The sequence below is a fragment of the Chrysemys picta genome, chromosome 2 (genome assembly GCF_011386835.1).
Source record: "Chrysemys picta bellii isolate R12L10 chromosome 2, ASM1138683v2, whole genome shotgun sequence".
In the NCBI taxonomy this organism is placed as follows: domain Eukaryota; kingdom Metazoa; phylum Chordata; order Testudines; family Emydidae; genus Chrysemys; species Chrysemys picta.
Window position 1 is genome coordinate 102,108,019 of NC_088792.1, and position 22,745 is coordinate 102,130,763.

The 22,745-nt window shown below is 44.1% G+C and overlaps 1 protein-coding gene across 4 annotated transcripts in view; it reads left to right on the plus strand.

Annotated features, from left to right (window-relative positions):
- CNTNAP2 (contactin associated protein 2) overlaps nt 1-22,745 on the plus strand; it is a 1,641,691-nt gene that overhangs the window by 1,344,453 nt on the left and 274,493 nt on the right. For all 4 annotated transcript variants that reach the window (XM_008179187.4, XM_065583877.1, XM_042842751.2 and 1 more), the window contains one exon: nt 9,327-9,483. In XM_008179187.4, the coding sequence (XP_008177409.1) occupies nt 9,327-9,483 (157 nt within the window). The remainder of the gene's footprint in view (nt 1-9,326; nt 9,484-22,745) is intronic.

Sequence of the window (22,745 nt, forward strand, 5' to 3'; positions counted from 1 at the left end):
AGAACCCTGGGATCTGTGGGAGACCCCAACTCCCCAGCTGGTATAGAGCGACCCCAAGGACTGGTACCTTGACCCCGGTAAGCCTCAACGTGTTTCGGTAGGACCTCCTCGCTGAGCCAGTAGTAAGGTCCTACGGCCCTGCAACCAGGGGCGCTTATATGGACTTTGGCCCTTAGGCCGCGCTGCCCTGCAACCAGGGGCACTTATATGGACTTTGGCCATTAGGCCGTGCTGCCCTGCAACTAGGGGCGGTTATATGGACTCTGGCCACTAGGCCGTGCTGCCCTGTAAGGAGGGGCGTAAACCCTCACACGTGGTGGAGAACATGGGCAACGATCCGGGCCTGCTGAAAGGTCTGTGAGAACAGGGTTTAACCGTGGGAACCCCATTAAACCCCAAGATGGAGACGGAGAAGCTCCTAAAGTGGATGCTGGACCGCAGCAAGAGCAGGCGGCCCAACAGCAGCAGCAACAGGTGCAGTTGATGCAGCAGATGGCCAGCCAGCAACAGCTGCTGCTATCTCAGCATTAAGAGCAGCAGCAGCAGCTCCTCCGGGACTTGGCGATCCAACAGCAGGCGCAACAAGAACGCCTGGTGCAGCCAGTGGCCACATTGCTACACCCGGCAGGAGCCACAGCCCCCATACCTGCCGGGGCTGGACCCAGGGAGAATGTAGGGGAGTTGCCGGTACGCCTCACTAAGATGGGGCCAGAGGATGACCCGGAGGCGTTCCTGGTGACCTTCGAACGGGTGGCGACCGCTGCCAGGTGGCCCCCCGAGCACTGGACCACTTTATTAGCTCCCTATTTGATGGGACAGGCCCAGGCCGCCTACCATAGCCTTGACCCCCGGGAGGCCCTAGAATAAACCCAGGTGAAGGCAGCCATATTGGACCACACCGGCATTAGTCCGGAGACCTATCACCAACGCCTCCGCAAAGAACAGTACCCTCCTGGGGCCCTCCCCCGGGCTGTGCCCAACGGATACGGGACCATTGTTAGAGGTGGCTGAACCTGGAAGGCTTAACTGGACCCTAGGTAGCGGAGATGGTGGCGCTGGAGCAGTTTACCCAGATCCTGCCCCTGGGAGGAAGGGCTTAGGTACGCCGACACCGACCAGCAACCCTCTCAGTGGCAGTGACCTTGATGGAAGACTACTTGTCTGCTGAGGGGACTGAAGCGACACCCCGGACAGCAGGAAGCTACGAACAACGGGGCGGACTGGGCAAAGGGAATCCCCAGAGAGCAGGGGCTCAGGAGCCACCATCCGGCGCCCATTCCGTGACCTTGAAGCTCCCCAGTCCAGAGCCCAGATACAGGGCAGCCCGGGTAACGACCCACAGGGACCCACTCCCACGAGAGAGAGAGGGAGCCCACCTGGTGGAGGCCCGGGACCCGCTGCGGCCCGAGAGGGGTGCTGGGAGTGCGGACAAGAGGGGCACTTTCGGCGGGATTGCCCGTTTATGGACTGCAATTATGGACAAGCCAGGGTCGCCGGAAGAAGGGCCGTAAGAGAGGACTGGGAAAGCTCGTGGTCCCCATCCGGGTCGAGGGGATCCTCACCAATGCCCTCGTGGACTCGGGGTGCAGCCAGACCCTCATACGTGAGGGGCTGGTCCCCAACCTCAAACTCTCTGACACCCAGATACATTTACAGTGTGTACATGGGGACATTCGCCCTTACCCCTCGGCCTGGGCGAAGATAGAAGTCTGCCACCGGGCGGGGGGCCTTCGCGTGGGCGTGGCCCCCAGATTGGCCTACCCGGTAGTCTTGGGACAAGACTGGCCGGGCTTCGGGGAGATTCTCCAGAGGTACCAACCGCCCGACCCACGAGCTGATGGGGTGAGACCCCCACGAGTGGGGCTGCTTGGATGCACGCCACGGGATGACCCCAGAGAAGGGACATCGGCTCCGGGAGAACCCCCCACAACCAACCCCCCTGTAAGGGCCTGGTCAGTCGAGGATGCTCAAATGGAACTGGAACAGGATGTGGACTTTGTGCAAGAACAGAGAGAGGACCCGACCCTAAGTAGGGCCTGGGAACAGGCCACCAGTCCCGGTCCCGACGAAGGTTCAACCTCTGGGCCCCCACAGGGTCCACGCTTTGAGATATGGCAAGATCGCCTGTACCGGGTAGTACAGGAACCGCAGGCCCAGGAGACATTCCACCAGCTATTGGTCCCTCGAAGGCTGCGACAAAGCCTTCTACGTCTAGCCCACTCTAACCCCTGGGCTGGGTACCTGGGGCGGGAGAAGACCCTCCAGAGGATAGCTCGTCGGTTCTTCTGGCCTGGCATACACCGGGAGGTGCGAGACTACTGTGCATCTTGCCCAGAATGCCAACTGGCGGGACCAAAAGGTGTGGCCTGGGTACCCCTGATCCCTATGCCAGTCGTCAGCATACCATTTGAAAGGATTGGGATGGACCTGGTCAGACCCCTGGACAGAAGTAAGACAGGAAATGGCTTCATCCTAGTGGAAGTGGATTACGTGACGCGTTACCCTGAAGCCGTACCCCTGAGGACGGCCACAGCGCCAGCCATCGCTACCGAACTAGTGAAGATTTTCGCTAGAGTCGGGATACCGGCGGAAATCCTGACGGATCAGGGCACGAACGTGTCCTCTAAACAGATAGCGGAATTGTGCCGCCTCCTCCATATACGAACCCTCCAGACGTCTGTCTATCATCCCCAGACAGACAGCCTGGTGGAACGTTTCAACGGTACACTCAAATCCATGTTAAGGAAATTCGTGGAGGAGGACCCTACACATTGGGACACCCTGTTGCCAGCCCTGCTGTTCGCCATCAGGGAGGTACCCCAGGCATCGACGGGATTTTCACCCTTTGAACTCCTGTAAGGCAGGCAGCCCCGGGAGATCCTGGACCTCCTGAAGGAGAAATGGGAAGCCCAGGAGACCCGAGTCCTCGGGACCACCCAATACATGTTGCAACTCCGAGAACGGCTATGAACGCTAGGTGCGTTTGCCCGGGAGAACCTGATACAGGCACAAGCGAACCAAGAACGTCTCTACAACCGAGGAACTAGGGGATGGAGTTTCGGTCCCAGGGATCGGGTGTTGCTTTTGTTGCCGTCGGCTGAATCAAAACTGCTAGCCAAATGGCGGGGACCCTGCGAGGTAATCCAGAGGATTGGACCAGTTGACTACGAGGTCCAGCTACCGGGGCGACGGAGGGAGACATGCATATACCACGTAAATCTTCTGAAGGCCTGGAAGACCAGGGAAGCCCGGCTCATCGGCCCATCCACCCCGGAATCAGAACTTGGACCCCTAGTAGGAGAACCCCCGGACCCAAGGCCGGTAACATTAGGGGTGGGCCTCACCCCTGTACAGAGAGAGCAAATACAGCAATTGACAGGGGAGTTCCCCGATGTTTTATCCGCCCACCCTGGGCGAACTGCTCTGACGAGCCATCATATAGCAACCACTCCAGGTCAGAAGGTAAGAGACCACTACCGGCCATTACTCCGGAAGATGTGGGACACCATCCGAAAGGAGCTGGAGACAATGCTGGAGATGGGGGTTGTGGAGGAATCAAAGAGTGAGTGGCACAGCCCCATCGTCTTAGTCCCAAAGCCTGACGGGACTACCCGTTTTTGTATTGACTTCCGAAAAGTCAAAGCTATCTCCCGCTTCGACGCATATCCCATGCTACGGGTGGATGAATTGTTGGAGCGGCTCGGGGGAGCGAGGTACTTATCAACCTTAGACCTAACCAAGGGATACTGGCAGATCCCCCTCACCCCAAACTCCCGGGAGAAGACTGCCTTCTCAACCCCGTTCAGCCTCTTCCAATTTATAACGATGTCATTCGGGCTACATGGAGCCACGGCTACATTCCAACTGTTGATGAATAAGGTCTTACAGCCCCACAACCAGTATGCGGCGGCGTATATAGACGACATCGTAGTCTATAGCGACAACTGGGAGGACCACCTACGCCATCTGGCTGGGGTGTTGCAGGCCCTTCGATCAGCCAGCCTTACAGCCAACCTGGCGAAGTGTCACCTCAGGAAAGAGGAGGTAACCTACCTCGGATATACAGTAGGGGGCGGGAAACTGACGCCTCTAATCAGCAAAGTGCAAGCCCTCAGAGAGGTACCCGTCCCCAAGACGAAGAAGCAAGTGCGCCAGTTTTTGGGCCTAGCTGGATATTACCGTCGCTTCGTGCCAGACTTTGCATCCATAGCTGCCCCCCTGTCGGACCTTACAAAGAACTCACAGCCTCGACAAGTGCAGTGGTCAGAAGAGTGTAATAAAGCTTTCGAAGCTCTGAAAGAACGACTCACTCAGGAACTGGTCCTGCGACACCCAGATTTTTCAAAAGAATTTATACTGCAGACAGATGCCTCGGAAGTAGGCCTGGGGGCCGTACTCTACCAAGAGTTGGACGGGGAAGAACACCCGATTCTGTATTTAAGCCGTAAACTGTTCCCCCAGGAACAACGGTACTCCAAAATAGAGAAAGAAGCCCTGGCAGTGAGATGGGCCATCGACCCATATGTTATTATCTGTTGGGGGATAACTTCAGGCTGATCACAGACCACGCCCCCTTACGCTGGATAAATAGTATGAAGGATGCAAACCCCCGGATACAACGTTGGTACCTCTCGCTGCAACCCTATGACTTCTGCGTATTTCGTTGCCCGGGTAAGGCACACGCTAACGCGGACTTCTTTTCCAGACAGGGGGAGGAGGAGGCGGACCAACCAGAGGGCTCCCTCTTAAGGAGGAGGGTGTGTGATGGGGCAGCCCCACCCCGCACTGGCCCCAGCCATGTCAGACCAGTAGCTCTGACAGAGGAAGTCCCGCCCCGTTCGTACTGGGCATGCTCCAGATGCTCACTGAGTATAAAAGGAGGGAACTCAGCTCAGTCGAAGCTGGCGGCCGCAGGGGAAGGACCTAACTGGGAAGCTCCTGCAGAGGACCAGCCGACGCTCTTGAAGCTGCCAGGAACAGAGGCTTTTATAGGCCGGCACGAACCCCTACTGCAGGAGGAACCCGAGGAGGCGACGGATCCGGAGTCTCACGGAGAACCCTGGGATCCGTGGGAGACCCCAACTCCCCAGCCGGTATGGAGCGACCCAGGGGAGGTGACGGACTGGTACCTTGACCCTGGTAAGCCTCAGCGTGTTTCGGTAGGACACCCTCGCTGAGCCAGTAGTAAGGTCCTACGGCCCTGCAACCAGGGGCGCTTATATGGACTTTGGCCATTAGGCTGTGCTACCCTGCAACCAGGGGTGGTTATATGGACTCCGGCCATTAGGCCGTGCTACCCTGCGACAAGGGTTGATCCTATGGACTTTGGCCACTAGGCCGTGCTGCCCTGTAAGGAGGGGCGTAAACCCTCACACCATCCTTATGTAAAACCAGCCTTTTCCTTTCACTGTAGCGGTCAGTAGTGTTGCTACAAGGTGTAACTACCCACACTTCAGTATATCTGAGGCTGTTGTGCTGCCTTAAAGGCATGATACTTTTGCCCATTCTTCCAACACCAGTAGTCTGTCCTGACACCAGTATTGCTCTTCTGCAGCCAATGTTTGGGGGCTTGCAAGATGACTTTCCAGTGGTGGAAATCAGTGAGGTGGAGTCAGGGTGTAATCTAAGTGTACCTTGCTTTATTTGCGCATATATATATATATATATGTCCTGAAATGAGATGGTAAAATGGCACACAGGGCCATTCTAGGAATCTCAGCCCAGCACCAAAGCCCCGTTCCCAGGAAGCAACTCTGCTTCTGAAGAATTGACTCTAATCAGAGCTCAAGGCAGAGAGTACATTCTCCTGCTCCTTACCCAGTTCTTTCTCTCCTGATGCTGCCTCCTCACAAAACCTGGCACAACCCAAAACAGACAACAATACAGCATGTCTTCCTAACAGTCAAAGCTTGCTCGCACACTAAGAAAAATATCTTTGAAGACTGTGTATCAGTCCCACCTTGTGATGCCTACTATAATAATATATTTGATATAAAGAATGTATTAATATACATGGCTTCTTCCCCAGAGGTGGGGTTTTTTCAGTGGGGGGGATAGGGTTAACAAAAGAGCATGGCTTTTAAAACTCATCCCAACTACATTAATATCCTTAGCATAATAAGAGATTATCAAATATTTTGATATTTACAACAATTTCCCTTGAATACTTGATCATCCTTCTTTTTTGGAGTTCACTACATCAGGTGTTTAGCTAGTTCCTTTCCCATTAGCACATAAACCTCCCTCCCTACATAGAAATAATAAGAAATGCACTGTAAAATGAGAGTGTACACACATCCTGAATGAATGATTATACCAATGCAAAATGGGATGGGATTGGTTGAGGAGAAGGGTGGTTCTATTTCTAAAGGTAGGGTTGCTGCCACCTGGCAATAAAAATAATGACCTGTCCCATGATGAATCTTCCCTTGTTCTTTCCACCTTCCCTTCTATTTTTCCCTTTTACCCTGTTCATCCTCTTGATACATACAGTATCTGATAAATTTGTTATACTCCGTGTATTAATATCTTACATGTGTATGGCATCTTTCATCCTGAAATTGGTTAGTCTTTAAGGTGCCACAAGTATTTCTGTTCTTTTTGCGGATACAGACTAACACGGCTGCTACTCTGAAACCTTTCATCCTGAAGGATCTCAGCAAAACTATGGGCAAAAGCTTAACCTCACTTCTTTTGCAGTAGTGGGGTGAAATGGGACAAGATTCATTTGGCTGGCACAGGCCGGAATGGTTTAGGCGATGACAAGGGAAATGCATGGGGAGATGCATCTTACTAGTACTCTAAAAAGCTGTGTTTGTCTTCAGTAATCTGTGATGCTGACTGCAAAATATGCACACGGGGGTGGGGAATTAGGATGCCCCAAAATAGCTGACCATAGCCCATTGACTTCAGTGGACTTAAGCATATGTGTAAGTGCTTTTCTGAATACAGATGTGTTTCTGCATAAGGCAAAAGTCCTTCAATTTTTATCGATTTATTTAGGAGGTTTTAAAAGGTAAATATCAGCAACAAAATGATAATCATTACAACGGTGATCAAGACAGCTGCATACAGATTGGTCCAAATCCTCTGCAAATCAGCATAGCTTCTTTGGAGTCAATAACTTCGAAAAACTACTCTGTCCAAGTTTCAGAACATGTTCTAGATTTAAAACCTAATACCAGCTATCATTAAAAGAATTGTAGCACACGCCATTCCTCCATTTATCTTCTGGTTTTCTATTGCGCCCATCATTATCGTACTTTAGTGGTACTTTGCTTTCATCTATTTGGCCATTTGCTTTCTTCTATTTTAAATATGTCTACTTGCGTCTGAATTTTTGAATCCTCGCTGTCTTCTGAAAAAATTAAGTAATTTTCTTTCCTTTTGGTACTCTAATTAGCAAGCTATGTTCCTACCTAAGTGCTGATAATTAGGAGCATGAGGTTTTCCTGTATCCAAAAGGTATGAACAAGCAGAGCTCTGTTTCATTCACAGAACAGCTAATACTAAAGCATTCACAATATGGTACTTAAACTACAAGCTGTCCTCAAATATGGCAAAATTATGATATAACCTCCAAATGGCCAAATTGCTGTATCTGGATGCCGCATTAATTAAAATAATTCAAACATTAACTGGTGGAAAACACATTTACCTGTAAAATATCTCTGGTTAAATAAACTTTTTGCAAGCCAGAGCAATGTAACCTCATATCCTAGACAATTTTAATGCAGCTTTGAAATGATGCTAGAATAGTCACACAACGTATCCTTCTATAACCCTCAGCATTTTTAATATCTTTCAATGATAATCAAGTCACAGAAGCTAAAATGACCAATTTAGATCCTAGAATGGAGTCAGTCTATTACCATATCCATTACTGTTGCTGTGAAGTTCGGAGTGGCCATGCTGTGCAGCATAACAACAATCATAAAGCCCCAGGTGATGACTGCTTTTTCACATTACTGTATATTCAATAATGGGACTCTTGTATTATGTTTAACAATTCAAAAGCATTAAATAGAATGATTTTATTTTGAGGAGGGGTTTTATTTGGTTGCTCTCCTGTCACAGAATTTAGTCCTCTCTGGGGCTCAGTGTGGTTTACTTTTAACACGTCTGGAGGATAGAAGAAGATTTACAGTGTGGAGGATGGAATTAGATTGTCCGGTGAATGTTTTTAGGGTTATGGATGCAGCTTCAGCTTGTACATGCATGTGTGCAAAAGCACAACAATTAAATGATTAAAACATGATTTCAGTTATATTTCTAAGAAGAAAAAACTGCATGGAACATTAAGGAGGATTTTACATTTGAAAAGCTTAATAAGTAAAATACTTAGAAGTGGCATCATTTCATTTAAGTTGAAAATATTGTTTATGGTACATTACTGGGAGGAATATTTTTTCTTAAGTAGTAGTTATGTAAACCGAGTTTTATGATACTGTTGTAGCTTGGATGAAATCAATGGATGGTACTCTCTGAAGTCTGTAGAATTATTCACATGCTTTAAAGTGCATACTTAAGTATTTTGCTGAATTGGGGCCTTGAACAGAGTCATCTCTGCTAAGAATACTTTTCAGTATAGAGTAGAATAGGGTTCTCTTCATCTGAGAGTAATGGGTTCGGTTGTACAACAATATTATGTGGAAATGTACAGTAATATGGGAAAATTTAAGGTTACAGACTTTGTGCCAAGCAAGGTAAATATATCACAGGACTGGGTCTATGCAATGGAAAAGCTGGGGAGTGTTGACATCTCCTTGCAAAGACTGACTTTTTTTACTAATTTGTGTCTTACAGGAGTCCAGTAACACCTATTTAAAATTTGGTTTTGGCTAAATAGTCACTGGATAGTGTAGGTGTTTATTTTCCAGTGAAAACAAATTAGTTTCCAGTGAGGTGTTATTTTTAAAACAAAACAAATACATATTCCCCTACAGTAGCTGCAGCCCAGATATTGCATCATATGTCTAATGCATAAGAACTGGAATTTGAGATTGATGTGAACCCTTCCAGCCTGTTTAACTGTTCTTAGTTTATACAATAAAAATAAAAAGCATGAATAGCAAAAAGCAAAATAGATTTTAAGTTTCCTGTTGTATAATAGAAGGTGGTATGGGTACAGATAAAAAATTTGGTTTTAATCTGACAGTGTCCTTTAAATTGCAGTGGAATGTCTGTTCATTTATGATGGATATGTTGCTTTTCCAGCTGTGTGTTGTTAACACCACTTACATATTAGACAATTGTATCCAGCTGTGTGGCATTGTGGACCCCTATCGCCTTTGATGCATCTAACCCTCCATTCTTGTTCTTTGCAGATGGTAATCCATACACCTGGTGGGTTGGAAAAGCCAATGAGAAGCACTACTATTGGGGTGGCTCTGGACCTGGCATTCAGAAATGTGCCTGTGGCATTGAACGCAATTGTACTGATCCCAAATACTACTGCAACTGTGATGCTGATGCTAAACAATGGTAAGTGAGTTGTTAAAACTATTACCAAAACTCTGTCATGGTCCTATGGTCTTACCCCTCACTTCTTAAATGGTTTTTGTGAAATCTGATGCTCATAAATCGCTGCAGTTTGTTAACTCATTCCTTACTATGCTGAACACAATTAGCTTCAAGCCACTGGTTCCCTGGTTCCCTACTATTTTTTTTTCCTGAAACAATGTGCCCTTGTCAGTAATAAGTAGACCTAGGGTGGCTTCTTCTATGGTTAGAGTCTTTATTTTCTGCATCATAAAGTTCAGTAATTTAGGAAACTTTTATGATGCACATTTGGCTGTATTTGTTATCCAACAGCCATGTGGTTAATGGCACAATAAGATTCCACATGATATGGTAATACTGTGCAATTCAGGAGGAGAATGGCCAACCTCTCTTAATAACTTTTATATTTATTGGCATGGCTGTGAGGGGGTTTTTTATATATAAGTGTTTGTTTGTAAAATATAAATACAGATCTTTTGGGGACCATCAGTATTCCAAATTACCTGTCTGGCTGGCTGTTCTATTTCTATAATGTCAGACTCCATGGTACCTAAGCAACATGCATGTCTATTGTATAAAAACAAACTCCCTTGAAAAAGGCTAAAACTACGAAGTCAAACACTCATAAGTAAGGCTGTGATTATATCATGGAGGTCACAGAATCTGTGACTTCTAAAGACCTCCGTGACATTTTCTGCCCTGGGGCTGGAGCTGTCAGCAAGCAGCCCCACAGATCTCAGCCGCTGGGCCACCAGGGGTGGGCCACCAGCAGCTCCTAACCGCCAGCAGCAGGGGAACCCCAGAGCTCCCAGTCCCCACGGGCAGTGGGGGGACCCTGGAGCTCCCAATCCCCGTGGGCAGATCCCAGACATCCTAGCCACCAAGGATGGCAGGGGGACCCTGGAGCTCCCACTTGCTGCGGGCGGCAGGAGCCCTCCCCACAATGTCAAGCCATGAGAGGCAGCAAGGGGCACACCCGCAGCAGCTCAGGTGCTGTGAGTGCTCCTCCCTCCCCATTTTGCCAGGGATATTTTTAGTAAAAATCACAGACAGGTCATGGGCTTCCATGAATTTTTGCTTATTGCCTGTGACCAGTCTGTGATTTTTACTAAAAATATCTATTGCAAAATCTGAGCCTTACTCATAAGTTAGGAAAGCCCATAATTAAGGCTGCCCTTGTAACCTTCATTCCTCCTCCTTGGGCAGATCTATTACGATAGTTTTTAATTACTTCATAACATACTCTTTTCCCTACAGGATTCCTGCTTCATTCAGTACACAGGATGTATGGTGCTAAGATTGGATTGGAGTTCTGTAGTGAATAATTTTTCCTCTGTAGGAACAATTGTAGGGAAAGTCCCACTTAGCCTCAGTATATATTATCATTAGCAAAACAGCATGTGTTTCCCTAAACTTGTTCTTGGAAGCAGCTAAACTGTTTTTACTGAATCTTTCTAAAAAAATAGGAAGAGTTGGCAGTAACATTTGGCATAGCATGTTTTAATTTAAAATCTCTGTTTACAAATTTGATCTCTCTGTTTACAGATTTTGTTTTTCACACCTCTTCCCTTTTTTTTTGTTTTTGTTTTTTTTTTTTTGCTTTTTATAGTGATGCTTTACAATAAATAACATCAAGAAAACTTGTTTTCTTTATAGGAAGGATGAATCTTGGTCTAACCTAAGGAACTTTTCTTCCCGCTTTTTTAAAATTTAAGACGTTTGTTGAGTATAATTGTTTATTTCTTTTGTCATGTCTTGGAATATTCAGTAATCAATAAAATTCTTACTTTTATGAGCATATTTTACATTGGTAGCCACTTGTTGGTATTTGAAACAGTAGTTCATTTAATTTAGTAATTCATCGGACTATTCATGAATGGTGACATGAAACGGCCGGGATAAATATGGGAATGAAGTATGAAAAATACACAATGGGAATGTTAGAGGAATATTTGTAGGATCTGCAAGAATGATATTCTAGGATAGAGAAAAAACTCAAACAAAGAAATACTGGTTTCATAGCAAGCTTAGGAAATGCTGGGGTAATATGGTGTGAGGCATGTTACAGGATGAGCAATAGAACACTACAGAGATAAAGAAAGAGAAGTCAATACTAGACAGAGATAGTCGTCAGGATATGATGCAGAGCTGAGGAGCTAGGATTACACAGAGGGAAGAGAAATAGCAAGTCATGCAGGGGACACTGACTGGAACACCAGCTAGATGTTCCAGTGTAGTAGCAGAGAGCTATGGTAATGACACAAGGAAGATATTGTCATAATAAGGAAAATGATGCCATTTCGGACATCTGTGCTTTTTCTTTGCTCGAGGCAATGACAGTGTGTCCATGTATAGCGGTTTCCATGTACTGTACAGTATATTAACTAATGCATCACTTGCTTTGAAGGAAATGTGCAGGGAAATAACTGACTATTGTGGCCTCCTTTCCTCAAATCCAGTAATAGTTGGAGTTTTTGGCATATTTCAGAAAGGGGCCCCCACAAAATCTCACCCTCCTCCCCATTAGCATGTGTGCCAAGGGTACAGAGTGGTGGATTTTATTCATTTTGTTTCCAATATGAAACAAATTATTTATTTATAACCGTAAGCAAGGAAAGAGACAACACCATTTGACAAGCAAGCTGCACTTTGCTGGAAACCGTTACAATTATTTTTTATGGGAACTGTTCCAATTATCTATTATTATAGTGTAATGTTCAATGTGTATAATCAGAAGCAGGGATGAAGTTCTAGAAGGTGAGACTGGAGGCAATGTCCTCTAGATTTTTTTTTTTTTGAATGCACATCTTTTGGTGCCATCTAATCCATGCCAAAGTCAAAACATTTGCTTTTCAGAAGTATTTTGTTGAGCCTCCGGGATGAGGCATCTCTGACTAGGATGATTTAGCAGTATCTGGAGATCACCCCAACCCTCCATTCGATTTAGTGGTGACAGAATGTTAACAGGGGTCCCCAATGCATCCTTGTTCAACTTTCGGTTCCAGGCAGCAAAGCAGCTGCCTGAGTTGGGACTTTCCTGCATCAATGTCTGCAGCAGTACTTTCGAATTTTGGCACTAATGGCTGTAATTGGGAAGAGACTGGAACAAGGAGCCAGGAAAAGGGGAAACTGAGGCTTGCGGTGGGGGGTATGACTGGAAGCTGAAGGAGAAGAGGAGAGACAGATTGGATGAGGAGCCAGGATGGGGAAGCTGGGAATAGCTGGACAAGGAGCCTCGGAGGATGGAGAGACATGCAGTTACTGGGGGAGACTGAGCCTCTGAAGGAGAGCCCAGAGTGGAAAACTAAGTGTGGTGGGGCAAGGGCACTGGGGCTGGGATGCAAAGCCTGAAGAGTCAAGATTGGGATTAATTAGGCAAAAAGAATGGGACTTGTATGATGATCCAGGGGTGGGAAAGAGACCGGACTGGGGTAGGATAGGTTGGACAGAATGGGACACAAGGGGGAACAGGTAGAAGAGTCATAGCACATGCTTCTCTCCAGAGGCAGCAATGGAACCCAAGATTCCAGAGTCTCAGTATTCCCGTGCAGTCAATAAAATACATGTGAAATCCACTGACAAAGTATTGCATCCCCCTCTCGTCCACACAGAGGATAACATAGTACTCCTACCAGTTCCTCCATTAACTCAAATGGCAGAGGTCTGGGCGGTGGATTTAAAGATTCTTGTCCTGCTGATGAACCATGTGGGTATCAATATGATGTCACATATTGGAATTTCTGGGGAGTTTTTTCAGTTTGCTTTAAAAAAAAAACTACTGAGAAGTTACACACAGAAACTTAATTAAAAGAATATTAAGATTACAAAGTTAACTACTCAAAATGTAGGAAATGCCAAAATTAAGATAGCCTGTGAAACCTTAGTTTGTCCCCCTTGTGCATATGCATCATGAAGTGTTTAATTACATGATCATTTACTATATTTTTCTATAGGATTCCTGCTCATTCATTGCTCATGATGGACTGTTCTGGAATGTGTAGTAAAGGAGGATGTTGCCTTTAGGACCCCTGCCTTGTTTGTTGCAGAAGTTGGAAGGTGTGTAGTGAATGAGGCAGGGGATTGCAGAAAGAGGAAGTACCGTCTCATGGTTAATGCCATTGAATGCTGCCCTGGAGAACTGGATTCTATCCCTGCCTCTGCCACAGAGCTTCCTATGTGATGCTGGGCAAGTTACTTCAACCAAACTTTTCACAGGTTGTCAATAATTGTGTGTTCCTCCTTTTCTGGGTGCCCAATTTAAGACATGGGGGTCTGATTTGCAGACTCAGCTATGTATGAAGTCAATGGAAGTTGTACTTTGAACATACAAAGTGCTGTATAATGCTAAGTACTCTGCAAAGTCAGATCTGATATGTCTCAAACTGGGTGCCCAAAATTAGTGAACACTTTTTTACCTTAATTTCTCTGTTCCCCAACTGTAAGAGGGGCATAATATCACAGGGATGTTGTGAAGATAAATTAATTCATGTTTGTGAAGCACTCAGATACTATAGTGATGAGCACCATAGAAAAGCCCATGAAGAAATGAAGCATTCTGTATTCGGAGCAGGGCTTGAATAGAGTGCAGTAAATAAGGCCACTGAACAATGAAGATAAAACAAAATATTTAATAGCTGCTCACTGAAGGAGCATGGTCTAGCCTGTGCACTGAATGGGGCAAAGGTCCTGGGAGAAAAAACTATGTAACGATGCAATTAAAGACTATCATAACACCCGTGTAAAAGGGGGATGAACTAAGGTTGCTTGGGCAACCGTAATTCTCACATTTCCTAAGTTTTGAGTGCTTAACTTTGAAACCTTAATATTCTTTTAATGTAGTTATGTTATGTGTAATATTAAATAGTGTGGAGTCTTTAACATACTGTACCTGCTATAAGTGATGTTCAAAGGTTAATGTGTGCAATGCCCTCTATACGCACTAGACAAGGTACCTGTTGACTTTAAGAGCTAATTTTGATTTTCTCTGCTTTCATTTTGTGTCATAGCCCTGATGCCTCCTAAACCTGGATGGTTTCTGTGTTAATGTTTTTAGAAGTACTAAAAATTAGCTTATAAAGCAAGAGTAGGAAAAATGAACAGTGTAAACCACATAAATGAACTGAAGACTTCAGAAGATGTAAAATAGGACATAAAGTTACAATAAAGTTATCTACAGTGGCTATATGGATGTAACGGGGCCTGGCTAACCTAAATAAATAAATGCATAGTTAGGATTAGTCGTAAAGCTGTAATGATGTATAGACTCCTAGACTTTAAGGTCAGAAGGGAGCATCATGATCATCGGCTATAGTGAGCTGAATGACTGTTTGCAAGATAGCTTAACATGGTTTACATGCAAAGCTTATTAATAGTTTAAATATTCTAGACCTCTGTGGATTGTAAACTTGGGTGAATTGTAGACTCCCAATTGGGGTTTTAAAAAGCACTCAAACTGAATGTTGTGGATGGTTATATTTTATTCCCTATTTTGCAGCCTCTGATTGCACCTCCTGGTTTAAGACATGCTGCTGTGATGACATCACAAATAGTGCCATCAGAGCAACACAAAGGAAAAAGTCACAGACTACACACACACACACACACAGCCTCAGCCTTTGAGACAGTATGAGAAACCTGTTCACAGGAGCACACACACACCTTTGAGACAGTGTGAGAAGCCTGCTCACAGGAGTAGGAAAAAGCATTATGCAGCCACCCAAAGGAAAGCAAATGAACAAGTGCTGTCTGGCAGTTTGCCCCAGCTTTGCAACTTTGCAGAAGCTGAAGTGGATGGGCAGGCCACTTACAGCTCCTCTTCTGCTTTGGCCAGCCCTTACACCATCACTTCCACCTTGCAGATAGGTTCTTCCTGTCAGCCACGCAGCGCTTGACAGATTTGTCCCCATCTTTCTCTCCATCTAAGTGGAGCAGAAGAGACAGCAAAGAAGACAGTGGATAGTTTGGCTGTGGATTCAGCAGACATAATTGCGCTCATAAAAGCAGCCCCTTGTGGTCAGTGGCTATAACAATGGATCATAGGCTTGGTAGAATTTGATTTTTATTTTATGATTTGGACAGTTTATTTTTAAGCATTTTTTTCTGATTTTTATCAATTTACATTTTCATAGTTGTGGGGAATTATAAGACGGAAGGGTCAGACAAAAACTACTTAATGGCAGTAGACAATCAGATTCAACAAGTTAAAGCTTCTAACTATTAAAACACAAATTCTCAACCTCACATGTTAAAATATACTAAGTAAATATCCCTAGATCAAGCTCTAATAAGTTCTCAAGCACCATTTTTCTTACTTTGCCTATCTGTACATTTCAGTTATTATTGATAGAAATATTTTTTCATCAGTGTTTGTGTGTTTGGTGAAATTGACATTGACTGACATTTACTAATGAAAATCTAATCCTTCCAAGACTAATCATAGCACAAAAACTGTATGGCACAGGGGTTGTATCTTCATATGTGTTTGTGCAGTGCCTAGCACAATGGAGTCTCAATAGTGATTGAGATCTCTGAATGCTACTGCAGTATAAATATTAAGTAATAATAAAAGCGGCAATGCTGCACAAGGAGAGAAAAACAGACACAGAGAAAGGATAGGGTTGCAAGTGCTTCACCTTCAGCTTTAATTAAGTTAACATTGATCTCAGTGAAGTACCTATTATTCGTGCCTGCTATGAAATTACGCTTTATATAAGTGAACCAGATTGCATGAAAAGGGTTCAGCTTGCTTGGTCTAACAAAGGTCACTCATTCAAGAGCTTATAGTCAATGCTTAATGACAAGATTGAGCCTTGGTCTCAGGAGGATAAACAGTCTGCCTACCCCGTAGAATCGTTTGCTACTGTTGTCTGCATCAAGTGCTTCCTTAAGCAACTGCTAGACAGAGCTTTCCTAGATTGCATATTGTTAGATGAAATGCATTAAATTTCTTATACTGAACACTATTCTTATTTATATGGTATCATGTCACTGCAGAGATAGACAGGCTGTACTAAACAAGTAACTAAGTACCTATCCCAGAAGCTACTAGGAGGGTTAGTTTGTTGGTTTTGAATAGCAGCCATCATCATATTATATAAGACGACAGTATGAGTTAGTGCAGTACAATGCAAATAGAGTAAGAACACAGTCATTACAGACAGGTATAGAATGAGTAGGGTTGATGAGTATTGATTGGGATGCTGATCTTTTGAGAGGTGTTTGGTGGTCTTGGGGAAGATGAGAGTAGCAACCGAGAAGAATTAGAGCCAGGATTGGAGAGGTGTGGGTAATATCTATGAGAAAAGTGGTGGTTTCCAAACTAACAATGAATCAGACAAATGTCAGTATTGGGGAACAAATGAAGGGAAATAACACTGGGATGTCAGTAAAGCAAAAGTAAATTGTTGATGAAGTAATTCAGGACCACTTTATCATCAGTGCTCTTGACTCTGGGAATAAATCAAGTGGCTGCAGACAGCCTAATTTTCTTGTTTATCCTCAGTCACACTTTAGAAATCAAAGCTTCTTCCTCCAGTGTCTTTGCAAAATTCTCTTTTATTTGTGTAAAGTATTTGACAGAGCACTCTACAGCATACAACATTCCTTTACTTAATAACTTTTAGTTTACCCTTTAGCAAGGGCATGGAAGAAAGTTTCACAAGATATAAAAGATCACTAAGGTTTACACGTGATGTGTGTTAGTGGTTGGATTACGGATTGGGTGCTGGTATTCAGATTCTGTTCATGGCTGTGTCAATGACTCACTGTCTGACCTTGGGCAAATCACTTAAGGCCAGATTTTCAAAGGTATTTAGGTACCTAAAGATGCAGATCGGTGCCTAATGAGATTTTCAAAAGTTCCTAAGCATTGAAATCAATGGCTCTTAGGAGCCAAACTCACTTAGGGTGTGTCTACCTGAGGATACACAGGAAAATTAATTTAAATTCACTTTTAAAGTGAATTAGTAAACAGCATTAAATCTCTGTGTGGACACTCTTGTTCAGAATTAAAGTGGCTTTAATTCACTTTGAGAATGAAGTAAACTGAATCAAATTAAGGCCACTTTAATTCTGAGTAAAAGTGTTCCCATAGGGATTTGATGTGATTTAATTAATCCACTTTAAATTCACACCTTTGGTTAATTCTGATTAATTTTCCTGAGTATCCCTGTGTAGACAAACCCATAGTCACTTTTGAAAATCCCACTAAGCACCTATTTGCATCTTTAACCACCCAAATATCTTTGTAAATCTGACCCTTAGCTTCTCGGGGGTATATCTACACAGCAAAGAAAAACCCTGGCTGGCCCATGCCAGTTGACTCAGGCTTGTGGGGGTCAGTCTGCAGGGCTGTTTCATTGTTGTGTAGACTTCTGGACTTTGTCTGGAGCCTGAGCCCTGGGACTCTCCCACCTTGCAGCATCCTAGAGCCTGGGATCCAGCCTGCATCTACACAGCAATCACACAGCCCTGCAGCTCGAGCTCTCGAAGCCGAGTCAGCTGACACAGGCCAGCTACAGGTTTTTCTTTGCTGTGTAGACCTACCCTGAGCTTTTAATTCAGAGGTTCCCAAACTGTGTTCTGTGGAGCACCTGCTGGTGGTTCACAGAGAACTGTTGGTCATGATTCTGGCTCCTCCTACTCATTTCCATTGGCTAAACATACATTGGATACTTTGCTAGCATTACTTTTCCATGTCTATAATTACAGTAGTTTCCACCAATGCTATGTGAACGAGAATGGGGTCGTGATTGGTCCACATAACCTCCCATAATAGTAGGTTAAGGGTGAGAACCCCCGCCTTAGTTGACCGTTCTGTAATATGTATCTGCAGTTTCTCACCTTTGTGGTGAAATGTCATTAATCACCGTTTATAAAATCATTTTGAGATCCTTGGGAGAAGCAGAGTTGAAGAAAACCAATATAAATATATTCAAAATAACTAGATTGACTAGTTTCAATGATGGACATGCACAATTGCATATGGCTAATTTGTAAATGAAAGTATCCAAATTGTACACACATGTTATGCACCTAATTTGGCCAGTTGCACTTCAAAAATCAAGTATGTTTATACATAGATTAGCCACATACAATTGTGCAAGCCATCCATTTCACATTATACAACGCTGGAAAAATGAAACAATCAGGGCACAAACAACCTTAATTCTAGCATTTCCTAACTTTTAAGTGCTTGATTTTGCAACTGAGCATTCATTTAACTTTTTTTTTCTGGGTAATTATATACAGGGGGAGTGCTAAATGCTGACTCCATAACATAACAAGAAATGGAATTAGCTCTTTATCTACTAACATCTATGATGTTCTGATGTTTTGCATGGCATCATGATCGATCTCAGTTTCCCAGAAATTGATGAAATTTTGTAGAATTAGGCCACTTCTTTGAAAAATATGATTCAACATTTTCACAAAGTCCTAAAGTCATCTTGCAAAATGACAGGCCAGAAAACACAGAGGACAGTAATAACACCTGTTCAGTTTATAAAAGCCTGAAATAGCAATACCCGTGCTGTTTTTTTTTTTATTTTCTTTGCTATGCTTACAGCGTAAGCCAGATCTTTTAAAACTGAGAAGTTGATTGACTTGATTGCTGTTCTTTCCCTATCACACAACCGAATAGCCTTATTCTAGTTTCTCAGGTGTGACTTTGCAAGTTTCCCTCTAGACCATTATTTTCATTTTTGGTGCTAAAAAGCTAAGGAGCTAATTCCATTTCTTGTTATGTTATGGAGTCAGCATTTAGCACTCTCCCTGTTTATAATTACCCAGAAAGAAAAAAGTTAAATGAATGCTCGGTTGCAAAATCAAGCATTTAAAAGTTAGGAAATGCTGGAATTAAGGTTGTTTGTGCCCTGTTCTCAGAAACAGCTGAGCCATTTTGGCTAAATCATCCAAATAAAATCAGCCTGAGGCATACACCCAGCGTGGGAAATTTCAGCACAAAAGGGAAAAGTTTGGCAAAGTTCTAAGCAACTGCAAACAGGGTCTTTATAATGGAAAGTGTTGGGAAAACGTAGTAAGTGGTGCTACCAGCTCCATCTGTAATGATCTATTTTATACAGCACTCTTCATCATTTGGATCTGACATTCAGCTGTTCAGTGGGTTGGGTGTATACTAAGGGTAAATGCTAGGCTTATTGAAGTTGTGTGGATTCTATGGGAGCCATTACATTTACCCCTGTCTCTAGCCTCTACAGAAATAGAAAGCCACAGAGATCTCAATTTTCTGGCAGTTCTCCTGCTATCTGTCACCACTGAGCATTTCCAGCCTCTTTTCTGCTTCCCCAGAAAGTGGGAGTTGAATGCTATCATTACTGATAGTCAGGGATTGAGTAGGAGACTAAGATAGCAGTTAGCAAGGAGTGGAAAGAATTTGCCCCAGTGCCAAAATTGTGCAACAAATCCACTTGCTAAGGGAAGTAACATCTTTCAGATTACTATCCTTTGTAATGCAGGAGCACCTAAGAGCTCCAGTCTTGGGCCAGGACCCCATTGTGCTAGGCGCCGTACAAACACACACCAAAAAGACAGTTCCTTCCCTAAGAATTTGTAAGATAAGTTGTGAAAGTGATGTCCCCTGACCCATTATAGTGATTAAAGGTTCTTTTGTTGCTCTTAGGAAGTAGGGTGACCAGATCACACAGGTGAAATATCGTGATGGGGGGGGACAATTTGCATCCCGACCGAAGGTAGGTTGGGACGCGGGACAAATAAGCAAATATCGTGACAGTCCCGATAAAATCGGGACGTCTGGTCACCCTATTAGGAAGTGGGAGGGTCAGGGATACACTACACTACAGCAAGTGGTTGAGACCTCAGTTTTACATATTATTTGAAGGACATCATCCCAGAAATAGATGTATTGTTTTTGTTAGTATTTGGGGGGTGGGAGTATTCATTCAGTCCTAGTTCAGAGGGAAGAGCAGCACTAATCACCCACACCATTCTCTTCTGCTCCTCCTTTTTCTTCTTGGATGTCCCATCCAAGTGCTGACAATGCCCAATCACACTTCACATGTGAAATCTGATAGGGTCAAGAGCCCAAGGTGATAGAGCTTCAGGTCATTAGGAATTTAGGGATTAAGTTCACTGTGAAACACAGCAAAATATCCCTGCTGTTGTCTGTTTTCCCCTCTATTGATATTATCCAATTTTTGGGATTGTATCTATGGACCCACAGCCTTTTTATCACATGTTGACACTAGTTGATATTCAGCTCTGATCCAATATATTTGAGGCAGAGCTTCATTGTATGCTCCTAGCCTATAGCAGCAAAGACTTCAGGAACTGAGCCTTCTCCAAGATTGAAAACACAACAAACTGTGAAAATTGAAAACAATTAAAATATCATGGGTTTACTCAGCAGCCTGATTACTCTGTTAAATAACACCTTCTTGCTCGGTATTGTATATCCAGAGCCATATCTGCTTCTTCTTTTCATGCTCATCCCAGTGAACATTACAGAGTCTAACTAGCTATGGGTGAGACCCCACAATGCCACTTTTCATCGGGGGGGGAGGTTTGTTTGTTTCCACAAATGTTTGGAATTTGTCAGTAAACTGGAAGAATCTGTTTTGGACTAGAAAACTCTGAGTGTATGTGTGTTTTTATAAACTTTTAGCTCAGTGGTTAAGGCCCTCGCTTGAAGTGTGAAAGACCCATATTTGAATCCCCCTGCTGGATCGGGGCTTGAACTCAGATCTCTCTCTTCTGAGGTGAGCAGCCTAACCACCAGAGTGCAGGCTATTCTGGGGTGGTTTGCTCTCAGTCTCTTCTGTTGATGCTGTTCAGGAGCGCCGCCAGCTTTTCTGCCGCCCTAGACGGTGGAAGGTCCCACCCCGAAATGCCGCCCCCCACAGAGGCAGCGGAAGGTCCCGCCATCGAAATACCGCCGCGGTCGCCACCCCCCAAATTGTAGTGCCCTAGGCGACCGCCTAGGTCGCCTAATGGGTTGCGCCGCCCCGATGCTGTTTCTCGTTATATAAATACATAAATATTCATTTGACTATAGAGAAAGAGAGAGAATGATTCTAGCTTCATGATTAAAATGCTCACCTGGGAGGTAGGAGATATGGATTCAAATCCCTCCTCTGAATCAAGAAGAGAAGATTCACCAAAAATGTATTTCTCGGCAAATAAAATATTCATCTGAAAAATGTTGCCCAGGAGAAATGTAAGAACCCTGCAGTAGGGGGATAATCTGCCCTCCCCCATCCTGATCTCTAACAGTTAGGGATTATTTTAAACCCTGAAGCATAGGATTAAAATCCCTTTCAGAATTTGCTAGCATTAGCTGTTATAATGCTGCATATTCTTGTTATCCATATAAATGCACAATACAGTTTTGAATATTGCTAAAAAGTTTTGAAAGGCTTCTAAGTTAATATAACAGGGTTTAATTATATGAAATGGTGCTACCGTATGTATAGACTATGTAAAATGTTATCCTCAAAGTATTTGTTATTTTCTTTCTTAATTTATTAAACTTAATGAATGAAGTGCATAAAAATCAATTGGCAAACACTAACAATACCCATAATACATCACCTAAGACAATACCAAATTTTTAAACAATAAAATGTCTATGGTCTTCACTTAAGAATAAATTACATTACTGTCACCCCCAGTCAAGGAAGGACATAGTATGCCAAGCAGTGTGCACTGCAGAACTTTCAGCCACCAATTATTTTCTCCTGGTCCTTCCACTTTTATTTGTACTAACTTAAAGATTAATGACTTTGCTGTCAGTGCACTGTGATGAAGATGAAATCAGTGGCAGTGCTCAACAGCTCAATATATTTTACCTGCTGCTTAACACTACTTAGCTTTCAAAGAAAACAGGTGGTTTAACTTTTAAAAGTCCATTGACTTTGTGGAATCACTCTTACGGTTGGTAGATGACATATGAAAGATGTGGCATCCTGCTTGCGCAGGGCAGAGGCAGAATACAATCAGGGCTTTGCAGTTACTTTGGTTTGTCAGTATTGCTGGTTGAAAATTTTCCTACAGAACAGTATTTCATTGGAAAATGCCAGTTTGGCGAACCTTAAATTTCTCACAAAAGTGAGTCGGGTTTGATGAACTTTCACCGAACCACAGTCAGGGGGTCTAACCGCTTACCTAGCAGGCTTTGGGGAAGCTCCAGTGTGAACTGCTCTAGGGATGGGGACCCCAAGCTTCGAGGATGTGGAGCTCCCAGGTAGCTCTGACACATATTCAGATCG